The sequence below is a fragment of the Trichoplusia ni genome, chromosome 5 (assembly GCF_003590095.1).
Source record: "Trichoplusia ni isolate ovarian cell line Hi5 chromosome 5, tn1, whole genome shotgun sequence".
Classification (NCBI taxonomy): Eukaryota; Metazoa; Arthropoda; class Insecta; order Lepidoptera; family Noctuidae; genus Trichoplusia; species Trichoplusia ni.
This window is the reverse complement of record NC_039482.1, coordinates 5924746-5947888: the sequence shown is the minus strand read 5'-3', so window position 1 is coordinate 5947888 and position 23143 is coordinate 5924746. Positions and strand designations below refer to the sequence as shown.

At 37.6% G+C, this 23143-nt stretch overlaps 3 protein-coding genes across 11 annotated transcripts in view; 2 read left to right on the top strand and 1 right to left on the bottom strand.

Moving 5' to 3' along the window:
* LOC113494203 (focal adhesion kinase 1) overlaps positions 1–8891 on the top strand; it is a 159480-nt gene extending 150589 nt beyond the window's left edge. For 5 of the 6 annotated variants that reach the window (XM_026872421.1, XM_026872424.1, XM_026872420.1 and 2 more), the window contains 9 exons: positions 333–460; positions 566–708; positions 3307–3423; positions 3806–3911; positions 4240–4310; positions 4733–4935; positions 5353–5463; positions 6007–6184; positions 6795–8891. In XM_026872421.1, coding sequence (XP_026728222.1) covers positions 333–460; positions 566–708; positions 3307–3423; positions 3806–3911; positions 4240–4310; positions 4733–4935; positions 5353–5463; positions 6007–6184; positions 6795–7274 — 1537 coding nt within the window. In that variant the 3' untranslated portion in view covers positions 7275–8891. Of the gene's footprint in view, positions 1–332; positions 461–565; positions 709–3306; positions 3424–3805; positions 3912–4239; positions 4311–4732; positions 4936–5352; positions 5464–6006; positions 6228–6794 lie in introns of all 6 variants that reach the window. The other variant, XM_026872423.1, reaches the window with a different exon arrangement.
* A 413-nt stretch (positions 8892–9304) lies between these two features.
* Positions 9305–15328, bottom strand: LOC113494207 (elongin-C). 4 transcript variants are annotated; one of them, XR_003400637.1, is made up of 5 exons: positions 15211–15328; positions 13626–13730; positions 12856–13081; positions 12309–12506; positions 9305–10916 (listed from the first exon to the last, which is right to left on the bottom strand). XR_003400637.1 is itself a non-coding variant. In XM_026872428.1 (4 exons), exons 2-4 carry the CDS (start codon positions 13723–13725, stop codon positions 12365–12367), a joined length of 468 nt encoding a protein of 155 aa, XP_026728229.1. In that variant the 5' UTR covers positions 13726–13730; positions 15211–15328; the 3' UTR covers positions 12000–12364. The 4 variants fall into 4 exon arrangements, 2 of the variants coding, with proteins under 2 accessions (XP_026728229.1, XP_026728230.1); XR_003400636.1 differs by having other exon boundaries at positions 12313–12506; XM_026872428.1 differs by lacking the exon at positions 9305–10916 and having other exon boundaries at positions 12000–12506.
* Positions 15329–15436: 108 nt separating this feature from the next.
* Positions 15437–22918, top strand: LOC113494205 (zinc finger protein 391-like). Its single transcript, XM_026872426.1, has one exon. It carries the CDS (start codon positions 16524–16526, stop codon positions 18075–18077), a length of 1554 nt encoding a protein of 517 aa, XP_026728227.1. The 5' UTR covers positions 15437–16523; the 3' UTR covers positions 18078–22918.
* Positions 22919–23143: the final 225 nt, after the last annotated feature.

Here is a 23143-nt window from a genome sequence, read left to right as displayed (position 1 = left end):
AACGACTTTCAAAGATGTATGAGTTATTCATAGGCTAGTTTAATGTGCCTTCCAAATTACGCCGGAACTGGTTATGACAAAGATCACCCATCTACGGGCCGACTGTGTCGTAGCTTAGCTATAGCTGTGCCAGTGCCCCGAGCTCCGTAGTATAGATAACCTCAAAATTAATTGCACACTCTAAATTTTAGTATACAAATGATACGCAACGATAATTATTTTCAAAAACTTGCAGAAAATACATGTCCTTGTACCCGATTACGTCTACTTCAAAAACATATCTTTAGTCTAGTCCAGTCTTGACAGTTCTAACAATGACTGTTCGTCTCCAGTGAGATCCTGCAAGAGGAGCGCAGCTCTGCGTGGGACACGATGCGGCGAGAGAACAGGCGCGTGGCCGCCGCTTCCTTCAGCGAGGAGCCGCCGCCCAAGCCACAGCGACCAGCCAACAACATCGCCGGTACATATGGCACAAATTTAATAGAGAGATTTTGTTAAGCATAAATAACGTCTGGGAGGAATATATACAGGGGATTTCTACGATGATTTTTACTTTTGTTGCCAGTGGGTGAAACGACAGCGAGTCCAGCGAGCGGCGGCACGGCGCAGACGTACATCGTGGCGCAGAACCCGCTGGTCTTGGCGCATCTGCTGCGGGAGAACCAGGCCCGCGCCCTGCACCCGCAGGCTTACACCACGCCCGCATCGGTATTTAACACCGTCTCCGTAGACTTCGCCGAGACTCTACCGGAGACACACGAAATCGTCGAAAAGATCATACATCCTAAACCCGACGAAAAGATTGACATCCCTCTCCAAACTGCCCCCATACCCGCGGCCAGCTTGCAGAAGCTGGACCCCATAGTCCCCGCCCCCACTCCCTCGGATCCGCCCGACGAGACCCTCACTGTAGTAGTAGGCGCGCGCGAGAGCTGCGACAATCTCTGTCAGAACATGTCGAGCATGTCCCCGCACGGCGACAGCGCGCCCCCGGCGGCCGGGTCCCCGGACGCGGGCGAGCCCTACGCCAGCCGCGTGCGGTCCCTGGAGCGCAGCCCCCGCGGGCTGGCGGAGCGCGCGCCCCCCCGCGTGGGGTCGCTGGAGCGCGCGCCCCGCGCCAGCGTGTCGCAGCGCGCCTCGCCCGTGCCGCTGCCGCCCTTCACGCGCCAGCACTCCGTGCCCGCCTCGCCGCCGCCGCGCGCGCGCCGCGACCAGGACGTGGGGCAGTTCGCCGTGCAGGGCGCGCTCAACGCGCAGCTGGCGGCCAGCGTCATGAACAAGATGCGCACGCAGCCCGAGCCGGCCCTGGTCGAGGAGATATACGACTTTGGAGGCGACAACGTGAAGAGTTGCGTAGCTGTTGCGGCGCAGCGGGCCATGGCCCGGCCAGTGTACCGGCGGGACGGTATGGCGGCCTCGCACCCTGCCGCGTACGGCGCGGGTCCGGGGCCCGCGATGCCGGCCGCCGCTTTTGCGCCCCCGCCGCGCACGGCCAAGGCCCAACCTGGGTTCCTCAGGTCGGCAAGCCCGCAGCCCTACCCCGGCCAGGCGCAGGGCTTCGCCCCGCAGCCGATGGGCGTAGTTCCTCCTCTATCGTACGGCGGACAGCAAGTGTTCACACATAACGTGGTGTCGGGTGCGCAGCCCATGATGTACCGCGCGGCGATGGGTAGCTCACAGCCGTCCATGCCGGCCTTCCGGCCCGTCATGCAGACGGCAGACACGACGGCAGTATACGCGGCACGTATGGAGTGCCAGCCGGCTGTGGCGTCCGGCGTGTGTCCGGTGGTCCCGGGAGTGTCGGCCACGCCGGCGGGTCCGGCCCCGGCCCCGGCAGTGGTCCCGGTGCAGGGCGCAGTGCAGGGCGTGTCGGCGGGGGTGTCGCACGTACACGGCGTGGCGCAGCCCGTGCAGGTGACTGGCACGATAGTTCGCGTAGATTTTGTACATTTGGGCGGCATGATTCAGTTATGTTATTGAATGCAAAACCTTTAATAATATTGAATAATTGTATAAATAAATTAAATTGCAAAAACAACAACATTTATTAAAATTTCAATGGTTTTGCACGTAATAACGACATCACAAGGCGGTATTTAGTATTTGTGTAGATATAGTTTGCATGCTTGTGTTCAACGGCAGAGGTAGACGTGTGGCTCTGTGAGAAGCAACTCAAATTATTTAAGTATAACAGTGTACATTACGGGAGCTCCATATTTAATTATAATTTATGATAAATTATTTCATTACAATAATCATTTTTGACCCGAACAAAGCTCATATGCGCATAAATTAAGCTTTTAGTGTTTCAAATTATATTTTAAACTTAAAATAGTTCCTGGAAGACTGTCCAAAATATCACGATATTCGGGCTTCGACAAAATAATTTTAAAAGCATCAACTAAACTATGTTATTTAAGTTTAGTTTTGTAAATATCCAGTCCTACCTCCCAAACGGTGTTTGTCATGTGAATATAAAGTTTTATTTGATATTTCTTTTTCCTTTCTTTGGTTTTTTGTTTTCAGATTTTTTGTGTGATTCGGGTATCTCCGGTAGCGTGTCGGTTTTTATTTTACTTTTTTATTTATTTTTATTTTTAATTATTGAAATCATTTGTGTGGTCATGCTTGTAAATAAAATGAAGATATTTTTATAATTTCTTCATTTATACAAAAATAAGATTATATTTTTTGTTAGTTCATTTTCACAGTTGATTTCATTCACATGTTCTAATATAAGGACTAACATTGTTGGATATAAAATTTAAGAATTTACACACTATTTCTATTTTTATGTGGGTAATAACATTCCTATGGATACTAAAAAAACATTAATATGTAAAGTTTATGGAAATTGGCATTGTTACTAACGATGTTGGTTCTACAAAATGGTAATTTTAAGTCCCCTAAACGAAAATGCATATTCAAATTATGTGCTTAAAGATACATTTGTGTTTTTACGAATTTAAGCGGCTTTTTCACGCATTAATAAACATTGCAATTCTTAGACACAAATTGAAAAAAATGCATGTTTCTGAAACATAATTAAATGATGCAACGGTTTACTCAGATCGCGTTAACCCATGATCTAGGACTCCGGTTGGGTCCATAACTAGTTGTACAATCCCGATAAATGCGAGAACAACGTTTCATCATTTAATTATTAACCATTCCCACTAAAGTTGCTTTACAAAAATGTTTTTAAAACGATCACAATACGATTTGCACTTTAAATTCTACTCCTTACATTAAGCATGCATGACACTTGTAATTATGCTATAATAACTCCTACTTACTATATCATAGAGTCCGGAATGCGACAGCGAGCAAGCAGTAGAACGGCGGCTGTTGGCAGAGCTGGCGCGGCAGCAGCATCAGAGCGAGGAGGATAGGAGGTGGCTGCAGCTTCAAGAAGAAAACTTGGTTAGTAGTTTTTGTAGAAATTGACAGTTGGACAAATTACAAATCGTGTATATGTCAATGTAGGTATATAAAAATAGATGTTACAAAAGCAGAAGTAGATGTATCAAGTTGTCCACATTGTGTCTATTTTCCTATACAGATATGAATTTTTTATAATGTTATCAACTTATGTGTAGGTGTGAGGTTTGTATGCAAATTACCTAACATGAAGCTATAACTAAAACTTCAGATTGTTGTGTATTAAATATGATGATATTCACTGGTGTATTAATAAGAATTGCTTGTTCTATGAATAACAGTATAACTTTCACATTTGTATAACTTGAGTTTTAGATGAAACTCTTTTTGTCCCAAATAAGTGATACAATTAATAAATTCACAGCAAAAACGTCTCTCCAACGTACAACTATCAACGGAGTCTGAACCGGCGCAGGAACAAAAGCCAGAGAGTACGCAGGAACCGAGGGCGTCTAGTCAACCGCATTCAGGTACAAATATAACATATAAAATATGCTTTTCATTATTTTGCCCTTGCAAAAACCGACCAAATTACAAAAGTATAAGCTTCATATTTCTTCAACTAAAATATTCCCTGTGAACTTACCCATTGCCTTACCAAACTCAATCTTACGAGAAAGAGATAAGTTCTCTTTTCTTAAATGTTCTGTATTTTCCCTGCTTAGCCTAAATCGATCTTATTCCAAAACGTTAAAGTACACTTTTCCAAAAATATCATCATAAGTTTCCACTGCTTTGCGAAACTCAGTCTTATCACTGAGGGATAGAGTTTATTTTCAATATAACGTGTTGTTACAGCGACTAATTCATCAGAAACGAGTCCAGCGAATACTTTCAAGGGTAAAGAGAAACCGCCGAGCGAAGAAAAGGTAAGATTTATTATTTATATCATAAAATATACTGTTTCTTTAAAGATTTCTTTTACTAGAACTATAAAAGCTTCTAAGTATTAAATGCCATTTCTTAAGTTACTTAAAAAGGTATACAATCTTTGTGTGTTATTTTATACAAAGACACGTTAAATAAATAAATTAGATAATGTTTCGGAATGGTTTTAAAGATATTTTAGAGTATCTTAAATGCTTGTTAACAGATTGAGGTAGTTTTTTCATTTTGTAATGAGAAACAACTACTGAAGGGAGAGAACATTTAAAATAATTAAATCCTTATTTTTACTCAAAGCAAATTATTTATATAAAAACTTGAGTTGAAATGTTTAATCAATACTTGCCAATCACAAAAACTCTTCTTAAATAACATAATTAATACAAAAACTGTATTTACCTATAAGTTATGTCGCGGCAACCCATCGGAGCCGGTGTACGCGGCGACGACGGGCGTGGTCCGCTGTGTGATGCGTCTGGCGGGCGCGGCGGCGGGCGGCGAGCCCGCGCCCGGCCTGCTGCGGGCTGTGCGGGCCGTGGGCGCCCAGCTCAGGGACCTGTGCGCTACTGTCGATGCACTGGTCGTGCCCTTCCCTACTGCCGCACAGAGGTATGCTATGAAGATCTTTTTGAAGTTAAACTTCTTTAGGCGCGACTAGGTAACTGGACGACAATAAAACTGAAGTCCGTTACGATAATATGGCGTCACGTTCCTGTATCATCTGGGTTTTAAATATCTTAGATTGTTTTATTTTAATTATCATCGTCCTAGCCTTTTCCCAACTATGTTAGGGTCGGCTTGCAGTCTAACCAGATGCAACTAAGTACTTACCTCGTCAACCCAGTTACCTGGGCCCGAAACTCCTTAGTTAGTTGGTTGTCAGACTTTTTAGCTTCTGACTGCCCCGTAAAACAGCCTGGACAAAATTTAACGTGCCTTTAGAAACACGATCAAATATGAAAAGTAAACGAAATCTGTAACATGTATGAATTATTAACATGTATTAATCATGTGTTAACATTACAGGGAGGTGGAGATGGCCCACCAAGTGCTGAGCAAGGACATGGCGGCGCTGGTGGAGGCCATGCGGCTCGCCATACAGTACCACAACACCACGCTGCAGCATGAGTACACTAAGTTAGTACTATTCTCATTAATGATACGGGCATTTATGGTACATAACCTATTAGACGAACATAATAAAATACATGCATCATCTAATGCTAGACAGTGATGTAGTGTTTGTAGTTAAATTCCTCTGAAATGGCGTGATGATTCTCATGAAATTTTGTGTGCATATTGAGGTCTGGGAACCAGATAACATCCATTTTTCATCCTCTGAAGTGATTTTCATTTATTAGTATTTTTTTCGGCTTGCTCGTGTTGCTAGTATGACTATAAAAATGACATACGAATAGCTTTCATTTAATGCATTTCTGTGCTAACAAATCAAAAACAAAATGGTATCAGAACTGATACTGACTGATTGTAAAGCATTCGGTTACTAGGAATGAGGGGGAAATGCTATTGTACCCAAACCTCCGTCCCAAATACCTTGGAAATGTTATATTAGTAATCTTAAAATGAACATTGCACAGAATATAAACTGCAAAAAGGGTTTGTTACGATAACTCTGGATCCGCCGCAAAACAGTAGTTCCTAACCTATTGTCACTCGTAGGAACATGCTGGCAGCAGCTCACATCCTAGCGATGGACGCTAAGAACCTCCTGGACGTGGTGGACTGCATCCGCGAGCGACACCCGCACATCGACTGGCGCGCGGCGCTACTGCCGCCCGCCCAGCCGCCCGCCCCGCCAGGCCCGCCCGCCCAGGCCGGCCCGCCCGCAGAGGCACAGGTCAGCGCACACACATGATTATACTTGCATGTATTACAGCATGGTAAGTTGTTTTTATTCATTATTCTGTATTTAATACTCATTTTTAAAGACTCAACTTTAAAAAGTTATTTATTGTCTATGTCGTATTTTTTACAAAGAGACAGAGGTACCATAGATTTATGGACGATTTAAAATTGAGTCATATTATGTACAAGCTTATTTTTCTATAGATTTAAGTAGATCGTTTTTTTTTTATATTCTGGCTTAATGTTATGGACTTTTGCAGATTTTAAGTAGTATTTTTACGAATATTTCATATGTAGTATTTACTATTGTAAAAATAAGCTGGTATATTTTTCTTGTTACTTGTAGTAAGAGTATAATTTCAATATATGTTAGTTAGTTTTGTTTGTGCATTCAAATTTATTTAACTAACTTACAGAAGTAGATTTTTTAGCTTTCCTTTTTATTCCAGTATAGTTTCCAATGTAATTAATAAAAGTAGCATATTTTTTTTTAGTTGTCTGACCCATTTTACTTGTAGTTAGATTTAGTTAGTCTACAAATATTTATTACTTATTAAACGACAACAACTTTGAAACAAAATTAACGAGCAGCAACATTCCAGGTCGTTATACCTCAGAACCAGACGCTCACCTCTCAGAACCAGGTGTTCGCTGCACAGAACCAAGTCTGTGTCCCGCAGAACCCAGTGCTCAGCGCTCAGTCGTCAGTAACGGAGGATGAGGCACCTCCCAAACCCGACTTTAAGGTGAACCAGCCCGTCACTACCGCGCTCACACACTGCGAGCCGCCCAAGGAACACAGCAGCCTCCCCGCTGCGCCCAACAGAGTCTCCACCCTCATACACAACTACAACCTCTACGGCAACGTGAAAGAGCCCCAGCACATCTATGGCAACACCGAAGCGACCTCCTTCCAGTTCCCCTCAACAGCTGATGACGTCAAAGTCGATTCCGCGCCCATGGAGTCCGTCAAAAGCCGCGTCCAAGCCCTCGCCGGGAAACTCGACTCCCCGCCTATCTACTCCGTCAGCAAGAAGATGATCCCCCTCGATCAGAACATAGGTCACTCCGACCAGGGGTGAACGACCTCCGGCCCCTTGTTTCGCTTGTAGTGGCATTTTTTTTACGTCACGTGACGTCGACAGCTTTACATAGGCTATGACATAATATTAGAACGACTAGTGTACTTACCGGGATATGCTCATAGATTTGTTTCCTTTGCCGCTTTGAATCTAGTGCGACGCTTATTTGGAAAAGACAAAGTAAAATGCTCAATATTACCCGTAGCACGTTAAGTGAGCCAAATAATTGTCGTATGTCGTCTCCATCCATTTAACTTCGCATACATTTAATCAGACTTCATGTAACAGTCCGTTCCTATTGTTTGTAGCGCGTTTTTGGCAATGTAGGAGAGGCAGGATGTTTGTATATTTCGTTTCTTAAATATAATCTGATTAAAACAATTTTAATACAGATATATATTGCTTAAAATGCTGCCTAAATTGTCTGTAGACAGAGTTATGATTAAAAATAAATTGTTGCCTATGGTATGGCCTAATCACTGCCAGCATGATGCCTTTCCGTCGTTGATAATCTTGTTAGGTTTGCTTTAAGAACATTACAAAGCTTTTTCTAGAATATTCTAAAGCGCGCTATGTATGTGAACGTAAATATGTTGATCATTAGTGATAACTATAAACATATCATCTGCATTGTTGTGCTTCAAATAAATATGTCGTGTTGCGTACTTCTTGAATATTGTTGTTCAACATATCTGTTCGTCCTCAAAACATTCATTCACTATCATTCATTCAGAACTATTGATTGTGAAATCATGATAATATTGATTTGTGATATTATTGCCAATAAAATTTTAATACTTTTAATAATAAGGACGGCTAAACGCAGTACAGATGAGCACATTCCTCAAACTTGCACCTAATTAGTAAGTTTTGTAGTTATTTTCATACAAATTTTATATTTTTGGTGTATCGGTGTTGCAGATTTTATACTCAGCCAGTACTGGTGCGTAAACACAATGAATACTTCCATAAAACAATAATAATAGTCGTGTTACTGATGTCGTTTGGTAATTTTTATTATAAAGTATTATTTTTTATGTAAAATGTATTATTGCGAGTATAACGTGTATATTTTATGTTAGGTAAGGTGCGTTTACACTGTCACAACTTAATGTAACATTTTGCATTTAATTTACTTACTTATTATGTTGTGTTCATAACTGCGAACGTCGAAAATCGTTGTCAAACGGTTTGCGGTGAATCTTTGTGTTCGTAGATGTGTACACAACTTTATACATTCTCACACAGTATTCAACCGGATTTGAATGAGTTTCTTTGTAAAAATGTACAAAACAAATTGTCAATAATTATTTTAATTTTTTTATCCAAAGTTTTTATTGTAAGCTTAGATCTCAGAAGGAATTTGTAGCGTACGTTAAATCGATTAGTTTTGTAATTAAAATCAGAATTTATTTATTGACGAATCTTCGGTTTATTTGTAAAGTTGATTTTCCTAATGTGTTAGTGTTAAGCAGGATATCATTCCAAAGTGTAAGATTATAGTAAGCATTACGTAGTCCATATATCGTAGAAGCTGCCTGAGATTATTTTCCAAATATCTGATAATGGTGGACCGGTTTTTGTTTATGCATTGAATAAAGGACAAGTCAATCATTATGTTTCGTTTTATTTGTAACTATATCTATCTTAAGACACGTATAGAAAAAGAATACTAAGTTACTGTTTAGAACAAGAGTCTGTTTGATTATACTAATCGCAGAAACAATTGGTTTGTATTTTATTTGTCATTGAAAGTTGGCTTTGTATCATCACTAATAGGTCTGTTGGTCTTCTGGCGAGTGGTCCTGACCGCTACCAACCAGACCAAAGGTCTTCGGTTCGATTCCCACCCAGGAAATGCTTGTTTGACGCGATCATGAGCACAATCTTTTGTTCTGTTACTGGTAGTTTCTGTAGTGCTGTCGTTGTGTGAAATTTTTTGAATATTATTTTTATTATGTAATAACGTGATGACAATTCGACACAAAAGTACTTAAATATAAAAAGTACTTAATTAATAAAACAACAAATACAATGTACGGTTTATTAACAAAATAAAAAGCAAAACATTGCGATTCGGTTAATGTTAAGTAACACTTGACGTTCGTAGACCAAAAAACAACAATTAGACTGAGTACCTGGCCATCAGGCTAGCCGAAAAAGTGCCTTTATTTAAATAATACATAAATACCAATGCCCACTAACCCCTAATATAACATAAGGGACTGCTACTTGCTATCTTGTTGCTATGGGGCTCTAGGAGCAGTTCAAATAGTAGAAAGCAGTGCGATTTAAAATTTGACAAAAATTAGTACATACTTGCTTTCTATTCCTGTACCTTGATGGCTCTCGTAATAATTAGTACAGCTGTCGTTATCGAGATTAATGGCCGATACCGAATCTAATTATTTAAGATTACTTGTTTTTTCAGCTGATTTACTTAATTAAAGGCTCTCCTTGACTGCCTGTGCTCTGGTCTGCAGTAATAAATAATGAAATCCTAGCGCATCCGTTTTTACATTGAGTACAAGCTATAAAGGAACATTTGGACACTAATTAACATAAAATTTGCTAATTTTACCTAAAATATAGTGAGTGGATATATGTAATGTTCAACAAATGGCTTCCATGACTACTTTCAAACCATTTTAAGACAAGAAGCAACTTCTTAAATGCCAATATGTTTTAGTCACTTGCATATTGGTAAAAATCTTTGAAATCAAGATCCTGTCTTGTTTCAAAATACCTTTTAAGTATTTGATGATGTGAACACTCATTATGAAGCCTATGGTCACCATTGAATCTCATATAAGAATATTAATTACAGTGAATGCGAGATCAAACTAAGGTGTTAATGAGATTTACAACGCTTGCTTAACGGACAAAGATATTAATAATAATATTTCAGATACATTATGATTACATATCGCACATTAGGTTTAAAATAAGGCCAACGAGGCGGGATAAAACATAACCTTCTTTATTGCGCAGTCGGGTAAGTTATAGGCAGCCTGAGTAGGGAAATCATTGGTACTGCAGTTGCCAACATTAAATACTCAAATTCATTGTGAGTTTACCTACGAATCTTTTTGTTATGACAAAAATCAGTTAGAACCAACGACAACTTGCCAATTACTTATCGAGTCTCGTTGGCATTACTTTAACTAAGTCGAGACCTATTACAAATAAGAGAAATATTTCACAAATGTTAAATAAAAATAGCTTGTCATGTTACAAACACAAAATACTTTTTATTCTAGGATAAATAGCCAATTTTACAAACCCATGTTAGTAAAAAAAACAATCTAAAGAATCAAAAACAGAAAATACACAAGAGAAACAAAAATATTTTATTTTAATAAGTCGTAGACTTTATTTACAGTTGTTTTTTACAATTTTGGTTTTTAAAGTAAAAAAAAATCAGACTTAGCTAATAATAGTAAATTTTAATTACAGTTCTTGCTAACTTTCCCCTAAAATATCCTGTAGTAGGTGTAAGTCTCCGATACCTGACGATTTCATTATCCAAGCGACTCTTGCTTTGCAAACTCATATTATTATACATAGGCACATATTATTGGAGTCTAAAGGATGATTCAGGGTACACCATGTCTCGGCCGGTAAACGTCCACTGTGCGCCAGCTGGGAAATGAAATTTGGATTAAATTAGTACTATTTGTATTCTAAGCATTTTGTCAACACAATAATTATAAATTCAGTAAGGGGTGGAACACTCAATGTCAACATAATTAATGCTAAGGAGAATACGAATAGTGTCAAATTTAATCCAATTTTCATTCAATCATCGGCAATTGTTAATAACGGAATTGGGGCCCTGGCCAATCATTCATGTTACAACGGCCACTTTGGAAGTATTATTCACACGACTATATTAGTGTTACGTTGTTTTTATCTTCGACAATTGCTCTTCAGACGTCCTGGCGCATCATTCTCATCTTACAATGTGCCGGGCAACAATACCCACCGACATTTCTAAGCCATGCCCTGGCCGACTCCCGGTAACACTCCTTACAAAAAGTATAACATATTGTTTGATAGCGACTGAGTCGCGACATGGTCAGGCATCGGAGACCTGTGTCACCATGAGAACAACAAGTTTAAGAGACATTATTTTAGTATGAGTTTGGATGCTAAAATAATGTCTCTTAAACCTCGACAGTCGACAGTCAATGAACTGTTTTTCAACTGTCAATACCACAAGTTTGGATTCTATTACGATATTATGCCAACCAACGGAGCTATCAGGAAATCAGATGATGTATTTACTATGTGACGAAGTTATTATCAGTTTTTGAAATAAAAAAAGGTGACTCTGTTATTTTCCAAATAACCCCGTGGGTTGCACGGTGTTTTACTGTAATCTTTAACTTATTTTTGGACTATCAATAAATACTTGACGCATTCTTGTTCAAATAAATAACCTCTATAAAAAAAGATCAAAATATTACAGAATTAAGTTTTTTTACACCAATTACCAAAAATAAAGATTTCACATTCCCTTGAAGATGGTTTTGTTGTTAAAATTTACTGATTATATTTATTATAATTATTATCCAATTTCAGTAAATTATAAATCTTATGAAATGTTTTACATACTGAATTTCAGATGTTATTGAAAACCTTGCTTTTGACGCCAGTATGACTAGAGATTGGGCTATTTTACCTGAAGTCGCGAGTTACGAGATTGGATGTTTGTTTACAAACTTTACACATACAAGTAGTACATTAAACTTTCTTAGACATTTAACACTCAGTTTCCGAGAGACCGTTAAACAAAAAGGTATACAAACATACATAATGTTTGCAATTCGATATTAGTATTTTATTAGGAGCCGGCCGTCTGCCATTCTTTACAACAATTTCTGTTAGTCTTATTGTCAAACGACTACAATTTACTTTACATAAATATTTGACGAGAAATTAAATTGTCTTCTAAAGACTGAGGTTAATGGTCACACAACTCAAATAAGTTTTGTAACGTAACAAAGTTGATAAGAACTTCAAGCTACTAACCAACCTCATTTCTCGTCGGTCACACTAGCGCCATCTCTTGGTACACGCGTGTACTCCTAACAGTCGAGGAAGTTGGCGGCCATGAGCAGTTCCAAGGCGATTTCCGGAGCAATCGGGAACTCGGGGATTTCGGTCGATGAGTTTGTGTATCGAACCTTGTATGTGAAGTACATGCAGACCTTCTGCAGTACATGAGAGCTGAAATAATAAAATAAAAAGATGTAGGACTTGGATGTTGTGCAAATATAATTATTTTGATGCTTTAGAATAGGACTGTATCAATAAAGACAACATGCTTTGATGTTATAGTTATATATCTACTGCACCATATTCAGAAGGGTTAACCTACTAATTAAGACTAAAGACTTGCAAAGTTTGATTGTTTTTGACGTTACTACAACGAATGACCACAAAATTTAATTTAACAATAGCTTCTGGTATCAACTGCAGCCGTCGACAAATCTAAGTAGGCACCCGTCGAGATATGGCAACACTAGCAAATGGTCGAAAGCAGACTGTTCCGAAAAAGTAACTAACGAATACTCACGGGATCTCTCTAAAATTGACTTCATTAGCTTCATTCTCAGCAAACTGTCCCGGCCCACTCAACATAGCTTTGATAGTGCCTGACGTTAGAGCGTGTTCCCTCTTCACAATAAACTCGTGTCCATCTGAGGATATCAGCTTGACGTACATAGCGTTGGGACCTTCACATCCTCCGTATAACTTCTCTTCAGAGCCACCGGACCCAATAGCGCTGCCGCCGCCGCTTACTGCAATAAAATCCACGGTGATAAAATATTGAAGATTTGGGTGCGATAGCCACGCCGCGTAAGCAGATATAAGAGTTTTGGCCCCCTCCTTCCGTGATTTCACATGTGTTACAGTGTACCCCCAAGAAAGACATATAAAAGTGATGATATATCCTATTTGCAGAATAAATCATTTCATTTAATTTCATCTCCTTCTGTGATTTATGTAGAAAGAGATGATAGTAAATGTTTCTGAGCGTAGCTACGCCAATGTAAGCAGATATAAGCTTTGTGCTCCTTTGTTCCGTGATTTATGCACACTGGTGGGAGTTATATGATGCAAAAAAAGCCCTCCAATGATTTAATCAGGAAGAGACAATTAAAGGGTCTGTTTCACTGACACAGGGCTGGATGGAAAACAGTATTTATATTTTAAGCAATGTGATTCGTCAAATGATAGTCCACTCTGCCAGAATTGTATCAGTGGAAACACACCTTAATATCTTACCCAATAACAACTAGTCAACAATTCTAGCTATGGATAAGCAGCAAGCTGATAGTATACCTTTCTCACCTCCTACACTACCAGAGCGCTGCTCGTCAGCAACACTGGTGGCTGAGGCCGCTGCGGACGCGGGAGCTGAACCAACTTGCTGCTCTGACATGGTATCTGTAACACATGTGAGAAGTAACTCAATAAGTAAATAAAAACCAGTCAAATGTGAGTTGGACATGTGAAATTGAATGTTCTCGATGAATAGATTAAATTACATTGTTTATGTAATATTCTATATTTATATAAGTATATATTTTATACATATTGTATTATGTTGTGTATTCATTATTTTTTTATTGTCCTATATTTGTCTACACACTGTGTATATGTTTCTTTTTGTCATCTCCTGTCACAGGACTGCTGGATGAAATTTCTTGAGAAATAAGCAGTACCTTTGTACCCTCGGTGTTTTTCTTATATACGTGTTTTACTCTGTGTTTGTTGAGTGTACATAAATAAATAAATAAAAACATTGTTAGTTTGCTTTGCTTTTACCCCATTATCAAGAACTCTAAAAATTCACTTATTTTAGTGTATAACACAAAACAAATATATTCTTTAATCACATCTTGTAAAAATTTAAGGTCACAGAGCTAGTAGAACCTTATAAAATAAGCCTAAATGTGTATGGGACTAAGCTAGACTAGGATTTTGTCTTCTAAGTTTTTATGCACTTTAACAACCATCAACATGTATCATAAGATTAGGGATATAATATACGTATGTTTAAAAAGGTGCTTAAAACATTAGCAGCGTTGTTGGACATGGCTATACACTGAAAACAATAATAGGTTCACTAGCCTTATAATAAAGGCACAATGTTTATACAATCATCATAATTGTATAAAACACCCATTATATTATGGTAAACAATAACAGAGTTTGACAAGCAAATTTACAAGTATTTTAATGCAATGCAGTGTGTGGTGTCAATATGTAATTATTTGTAAATAATTGTTATATTAAAACTTGTATTGAATAAAAAATATGTAGAAACAATAACATAGACTCCACAACAACAGTCTCACAACTTATATATAACATGTGAAACTTCTAAGTAGCTTTGAATAATACATGTTACTCAGTTATAAAACCACTTTATTTTAGGTATGAATTATCAAATCCTGCATTATCATTTAAGATTAACAGAATACCTACTTTACTAACACTATGGATTATGTATGGCTAATCTTTATTTTTACCTTAGCGTTAAGATTATGCTACTGTTGTTACCTCCTTATTCATTTTTTTGTAGGTATAGAGGATGTTTAAGCAGAAAATAAATTGTAAACAAATAGTTTTTGCAAAACGAATAAGATTGGCCAAAATCTAATTTTGCCAAACCTTCAGTTTGCGTTTTTTATTATAAATTAATTTAAATACACTACTGCAAAACGTCTGCTACTATCTTATGAGACGTCTTTGCTTTTGTTTAATGCAAACGATAATAAATAGTAAATTCATATAAGTATAAACAAACCACAACTTTTGTGGCAATAATTCAATCAAATTGTCCCTCAAGGAAGGTTGCAAAATGATTAAAGAACACTAAAAACTATAGACGTACTCAACAAAATAGTATATTTTCAGTTACCTGGTTAATCTATCAGCTTCGTAAATGAATACACTGAGTAATTAGCAAATGTTTTTGCTGTAATTAACAACAAAATTGGTTAGTTAGTCTAAAAGTTAGGTTACTCAGAACCAGAGAATGAAACTAATGACCGAATGAGAATGATGAGATTTTGAACGATGAACAAACGATTTCTTGCTTTTTTCTAATCGACGCAAGGCATGTGATCGATTGTGAGGCTTTTTGCCAACAATTTAATTTTGATTTGTATCACTTAAACCTATCATGACTGTTACCTACTTCTGTTCTTTTCTTTTAAGATAATAGGAGCTTTTATATGAATTTGAGAAAGAACTTAACGAATACGCTTACGGACGGAAATACTATAAAGTACGTTTTAATTAAATTGTTGCGAAAATATGCATTAAGAATTCGTTTAACTTGTAACTAAAATGTGTAAATGTCCATCAAAAACAGTTTTTATATTTTGGTTCTTTGATTATTGGCATCTTATTTCAACTTTTTGAGATTTTAATTACGTATTGAGATCATAACAATAATTCAATCACATAAATTGAAATTCGGCTAGTGTCGCACAAATATTAAGTCTGTGACTAACCTATATACTACAAAATTATTCGTAGTGATGACTTTGATGACTAAAGTCTGAAGTCACTGAACTGAACTACTACGGTCAAATATGTAGCGTTCCAGGGCAGTTGTTATGTCATAACTATGAAGCATAATCATAAGTATTCAACTTAAAATAAAACAAGAATTACTGATGCGTATAGACTTACTAAAGGATTAAAAAGTTATATAAAATGTAGTATTGAATACTTTGAAAATATTGTAGCTAAATTAGTTAACTAATTTTATTACTAAAAACCTGAAAATATCAAATACAGTAGTAGTTCTGAAAGCACTCGATGTAGGTCAATGGACCACAGCTGACGATTCGGCGGACTTTTTTTGACATGGCTTTTGGCTTCATTTTATTATTTTGACATTTCGTGATTTCGATGTCAAGCGCTACGTATTTCTTTGGAAAAAGTAATTTTTCCATCCTTTTTAATTCTTTGTGCAGTTTTTTCAATTGCATAGAATCTTAGGGACGTGGGTGAAAACCATCGCAGTGTAAAAATCAACTGCAGACACGAGAAATTCCGCGAGAACCATGTGACACGAATACGAAAAAGGGCTTCCAGACCGTCAATGTGACAGAAATGTTTTCTGCCATCGCGACGAGCCAGCGCCAGCGCGGAGCCGACACGAGCACGACGCGAGATAAACGAACGGCGATATAGGGCAAGCGCGTCAAAAATGAGCGCGAGATGGCCAGCCCGCCACCGAACCCTAAGGAAGGCGAGGAGGGCGGCTCCGAGTTCAAAGAGGAGCCGAGCGGGGAACGCCCGGCCGCCCCGCAGAAGAAGTTCATAGCGCCGCCCGCGTCGCAGCTGCCCACGAAGCTGCAGTACGTGACGCTCGGCGCGTCAGGCCCCAGCGGCATCAAGCAGTTGTTTCGTACGGTGAAGGTGGCGCGGCGGGTCCCCACGCTGCCGCGAAGGCCGCGCGAGGGCGAGGGCGGCGCGCCGGGCGCCTCCGCGCCGCCCGAGCCGCGAGCACCGCGTGCGCGCAAGGATCATGCCAAGCGCCATGTCTGCGACACTTGCGACAAGCGCTTCTCCAGCCCCGGCAAGCTCACCCAGCATGTACTCTCACACACTGGGGAGCTGCCTTTCTCTTGCGACCTGTGTGACAAGCGTTTCAACTCCAAGTTCAAGCTTGTCCGACACAATTTAATACATAGTGAGGCACGAGCCTTTGCATGTAATGTTTGCGGTAAGACTTTTAATCGTAAAGATCATCTCACCAACCATGTTAGAGTGCATAATCCAGTAAAAAACCTTTATACATGTGATCGGCCTGATTGTAGGAAATCTTATACATCCCTCATGAGTTACAGAAAACATGCCGCCATACATTCTGCAGAAGAGGGAAACCTTCAGTGTACAATATGTGATAAAAGTTTTACAACTAAGCAAGATATTATTTATCACCTTAAAGTTCACACTGGCAGTCGCAGTGTTAAAAATGATTCTGATAAGAAATTTACATGCAATTACTGTGATCGAAAATTCTTTACGGCAAAAGATGTGCGTCGACATCTTGTTGTTCATACAGGTAGACGTGATTTCCTATGTCCATATTGTCCCCAAAAGTTTGGGCGAAAAGACCATCTAGTGCGGCATGTAAAGAATGCCCATCCTGATGAATCTTGGACATCTGCTGCAGTGGGTACTTCCAGTGAGCCACCACCTGAGGCATCTGCATTTGAAGAAACATATACTGAATACCCAATCGACAGTACAGATTTTTCTTTGTGGGAACCATCTTCGTCTAAAGAAAGTACTTCAGAAGCAGGTCCAACGAGAGTACCTTCTACTGATATCATAGTTGAAATTTCGCCTACTCTTGATATAAAGGTGGAGCCAGTAGAAGAAAAGCTGGAGGATCCCATAGAAATTAAAATTGAGGAGCCACAATCACCAGGGTGTACATTATTACCTGTAGAGTTCCCGATGATGTTTATGGTGGCCCCACCATACTCCCAGACGCCGTCCGACTTGCCTTTTATGACGACGCAAGAGTTGCCTGATCCAATAGAGGCACACTTGCTCCACTCGGGTAGCGTGGAGTCTTTGCTAATGGATCCTGGCGAGGGCCCTTCGGGATTATCGAGCCAGATGCTGGAGCTGCTAGAGGAAAGTGAGCCCACTTACGCAGGTGAGGAAGGCCGGGTCCAACAACGACTGCCAGCGTTCACGCAGGCTTTTCAGACGGCGCAAAGCACTAAGCCCCCGCCGCCGCCGCCCCCGCCACACTAACCTAGCCTCACCTCTTACCTCGAAACCATTCATACTTTAATTTACTGCAAGAGGTTTTAAAATGTTAAATTATACTATGGATAGTTTCAGTTGGTTCGGAAGGTGGGATTCCTGCATTTAGCTTATGTGAATACCAAACTACCTCACTAGGTAAGGTTGATCTAAGCTGTAAATAGTCTTGAGTGCAGTTAGTAATTGAATATGTAATAGGTATTGTTGGACTTGTTATATTTTCACTATGTACGCATACAAGTGTGCATGCATGTAGCGGAAGCTAGGGGGCTCGCGCCCTCCAGTTTATATTGCCAAATTGTATATTTGTACGTCTCAGGTATACCAAAATTACTTCCGAATTCTACATGAATATGTGATCTAGTCGTGTATGTACTTTCGGAATAATATATTGTTTATTTATAGCGTACATGTAATACGTTTATGGAGTATAATTGGGACCAAGTCTGTGAGCTATTAGATGGGATTCAGTTAGTGCTTAGTTGAGCCGGCCGCTCGGCCGGGATGTGGAAGTAAGCAGAATATAAGCAGGGTGTATGACTCTTGAAAGCAGTAGGCTATTATAATATGTTTTAGAGAGGCTTACTGCTTTTGACGCGATATTGTAATACAACAGAGAGCATATTCCTTTCGAATCAATAAAGTGAATGTAATATTCTGCCGGAGTAGATTAACATCAGATCTGTCTATAACTAGATTGAAATATCATCCTTAAGTGTAAGTGCTAAGTGTTTGTAACAAAGTAAAACAAGTGATGGCTTCATATATGATAGTAGGGTTCCATTTCGTTCTACTGTACAGAACGATGTTGAAGTCCTTTCAACTCAGCAGACTTGAGCTAGAAACAAAATGCAATAAAAATGATCAATATACCTCAGAGGCACTCGTGCTTCCATATAGAATAATATATAAACGAAACTAATTGGGTGTGTGTCTGATGAGCAAAGTAGACTTCGTGTTCGTAGGTAATTTACAGCGTTATCATTTTTATTATAACAAAAATGTGCCAAAAGTGATAGGATTGTGGATAATTAAAGTCGACGAACGTTTCAAAGATCGTGTTCAAAATCCGTTTTTCATTTGCTCGTTGGACTCGCGTGTGCTGGAGCTAAAAATCATACTTTAGATCTTCCGTTCGATCTGCCGTTAACGATTTTAGGTAAGTCGAAATTTCATTGTTTTGACCTTAATCAATTTTTAATTTTTATCACAAAAATTTTTTTTCGGAACTTGTTACTACAGAAGCATTTTCTTGGCATACGTTTTAGAATAATGAGCCAAATTATGTTATTCGTTTAGTGATGTGTTGAAGTGTTAGTGTCTGATGTTGAGAATAAAAACGAACAATGTCCAGTACGAAATGGTAGGATGTAACTGCTGCTATTAGGTGCCTTGCATTCAAACCAACAGTCATGTGCGCACGCTGGGTTCAACTCTCGATGGCATCCCTGTTAACTCACTTCACCGTACATGCACGTTCTTGTATTATTAATTACTTTTCAAGACATATATTTTTTTTAATGTAATTATCAGTTTCAAAAGCTTAGGGCTCCTGCACACGGGCCACCGGCCACAACCACAAAACGCCGCTACTGGCATATTTCCTATATTCAGTTTGTATAGAAGAGCGAGCAGTGTCTTGTAGCGTGTGGCGACCACTAGCTTCAACCTTATGCGACGAGTCCCTATAAACTACAGTAAATATGCCTGTAGCGGCGTTTTGTAGTTGTGGCCGGTGGCCCGTGTGCGACGACCCTTACAATCTCCTGTTCCGATATTCTTATATCTGATTTACGTAATTTTAACTTCTTTTGTTTATAATTCAAATTCCTACCTCTAACTTAACCCGTCTTAACTTCTATTATTTTTTCTTTTAACGGAAATTTCTCCTCATATTTCTTCTTGATGCTTATTGCATTCAACTAATTTTATTTCATTGACGAAGTGTTGACTTCCACACTTTTTATCTGCCTTCGGTACACCGATTATCTTGTAATACTCTTACTAATTTGATTTGATTCAATATACTAATGATTTTTTAACGTATACTGTCATTGTTTCAACGAGAGATGACCAGTGCTGTAAAGGCTTAGGATAAAGGTTCCTATGTTGCAACTTGACGCGTTAGTTTTGATCCTCATTTCCAAACGACAGCCCCCAGGAGTATTTCATACGAATGTCTCATTCACTGACACAGTAACATATGTAAATGTTAAGTATAATATTTTTTCGGTAATATAAAGGTTTAATAATAATGGTCAATGTCTGGCGTCTAGTAATGCAAGGAGAGCATAATTATGGTGAGATCATGGTACACGCTTGTTAAGTAGAATATTATGTGAATAATTCTAATCTTTTAGGTTAATAGGACTGTAAAAAATTTAATCTACCTCAAACGCAACTTATTCTTACTTCTAGAAATTTAATTGTACTATGTTAGGTTAGTGAAAAGTTAGTTTTTTTTCTATTTGAGAAATACACGACCGAGAGGGTCGGTCGAATCAGTTAACACCATGTTGTCTTAATTTAATGTAAGTGTGTGCTGCATATCGAAATCTTTATTGATATACAAGTTAATATGTATGATTATTATTAATTTTGCTTTTTTTATTTTATTGTGCTCTATAAGAGTGGCCTTTGAGTTCAATGTTGGATAGTTTTCGGATCGAGTTAATACATTTATAGTTTACAATCTAAAGATCTGGAGTTTTAAAGATAATACAAGAAAAAATAAAAATAAAAAAAAGTTTATATAATAATGTTAGGACCTTTCCTATCGCACATTTGGTATAAGTAAAAATAAGAAACGTTATATATTTTGTATATCGATGATTATACATATTTCTTTTATGCAGATATCAGAAAAGATTTCAGCAAAAATGTTTTTTATAAATATGATTTATATGAAACTGTTAATGTTTAAGTTTTATTTGACTGTTGTATGTATTGGAAATATTTTTGCTAAATCCTTCCCAAGGTTGTAGACTGAGATTCAATCGGGTTGCTGCCTCGCATATGACTTGATTGTCAAGCCTCCGCTAGAGTTAAATGCAGTTTTTTGTAATTTTTTGACTTCTGTAAAAGCATAATAATTATCTTTTTATAACTTTACAAATCTTCAGGTTAAATTACCATAAGAATGAGAGATGGTGCATATATATCTCGTGAACAATATTTTTATAAGTTTTATACAATTTAAAACCAAGTTTCATATTGCGTATAGCCCCAGGCTATGAACTGCAACACACCGATTTTCCACGATCAGTCTATGCCCTTTGCCACTAGTCATATACAATAGCAGTACATAATATTCTCAAATAGGCAGTTATACTGAGTGATATTTACCTATCTGACGATTTACAATAGTTTTACAGCAATTGGTGCAAACCACTAAGTACAAAATACATAGAATGTTAAGAATGTTCAGTTTCATCTAATTGTGTAAAGCGACATCTCTTGAGGAAATCAAAAACTAAATTCATAAGTACCTTTGTTTTATAAAGATACTTCAATCAAACAATTAGATGAAATTGACGTTTACCCTCTTTCCTCAAACTTTTATTAATGATATATGTGTATCATTTAATTATACAACGACACAATGCAATATATTTTTATAATGATTTTTTTAGATTTTAAAATAATTATAAAATAGTTAACATATCAAAGACTACCATGTACGGCCGTTTTTGTTGTCATGTAACTTGAATATTTAATATTAAAGTTCACCTGTATTTATTTATTTAACATTTTATAGTTAACAGATGTCGATTGACGATAAAATATATCTGTTTTGGCGACACTATGAGTGTTTACCTTATATTTTTATTGGGGAATATCTATGCATAATTGTTAACTTTTTTTCAAGTACCCCCAGTTTTTTATAGTTCTTATTTTAATGAGTGTAACTCATTATATTTATATTTTTGTAAAAACGAAATTATGTTGTGTAATACCAAATACATAATTATTATCATACTTTTTATTTTGTGCTTACATTTGAAAAGTTCCGAATATTTTTTTTAAATTGTCTTTTTAAGTTGGTTACTGCAACGAAGCCGCGGTGAGTTTGTAATTATTGTACAGAATCATGTTGAATATAGTTTATGATGCCTTTATTGAAATTGCATTTTTGAAACGTATTCTTTGACAAGGATTATCTTTGAAAATAATTGTAAATGTTTCAAATCTTATATGTAAACGTTTAAAACTTATAAATTACTTGGTAGAATTTCTTAAGTAAGAAATAACAGCAAAAAGAATGTCAATGCGATATACGTAATTTTGGTACATAAATAATAGGGGCCTTGTAATAAATATTAAAAGGAAAGATTTATTGATAAAAACGAAAAAAATATTTTTAGAAATCGTATGATATTTTATTAGAAATGATCTATTTTTGTTACGCTTTTATGGAGTAATAGGTTTTGAATGTTTAAAAATAACATTTCAGATTTGTAATTATGTTGAAAATTTAGATTAACGCACATGAAATCATTTGCTACAAACTCATACAATTTTACAATAAACTTGAAAAACCTAAGTATTTTTGACTTCTTGAAACTGGGATAATGACAATATTAATAATGCTAAAATTATAATACTTTAAAACGATACACATTTTTCACACCTGAAAACTTTGAAGCGCGTAAATTGCGAATCTAAAATTTCAACAGTAAAATTACATATTGGCAGTAGTTTGATTAGAATTTACAAATTAACCAATTGTTGTCACCGGAAAGTCTTTATAATAATAAATTATAAACATTGTACCTGGTTTATAATAACACGATGTAATGGTCTTCATTGTAATAAATATTTGGAACATCCATTTTGTTTCTATTGCCGCCATTTTTCATTTTTTTTTAATTAATGTTTTCCTGACCAAGGAAATTTATTATAATTCCTAACTATTTAAGTTATCTAAAATAGAAAATGACAGCCTTGAGTATAATAATAACATATTAACTGTACACTTGTGAGCAATAAATTTCCGGAGTTATAGTATTATTAGTCTCATTTTCCACGAATTTACAACACATTATTACTCGATT

Excerpts from the sequence above, each read along its gene's own strand:
- LOC113494207 (XM_026872428.1), bottom strand. The coding sequence starts at position 13,725 with ATGTCAGAGCAGCAAGTTGGTTCAGCTCCCGCGTCCGCAGCGGCCTCA. Across the intron at positions 13,082-13,625 it reads TAGTGTAGGAGGTGAGAAAG|TAAGCGGCGGCGGCAGCGCT; the intron begins GTATACTATCAG and ends ATTTTATTGCAG. Across the intron at positions 12,507-12,855 it reads GTCAATTTTAGAGAGATCCC|CTCTCATGTACTGCAGAAGG; the intron begins GTGAGTATTCGT and ends TTATTATTTCAG.
- LOC113494205 (XM_026872426.1), top strand. The coding sequence starts at position 16,524 with ATGGCCAGCCCGCCACCGAACCCTAAGGAAGGCGAGGAGGGCGGCTCC.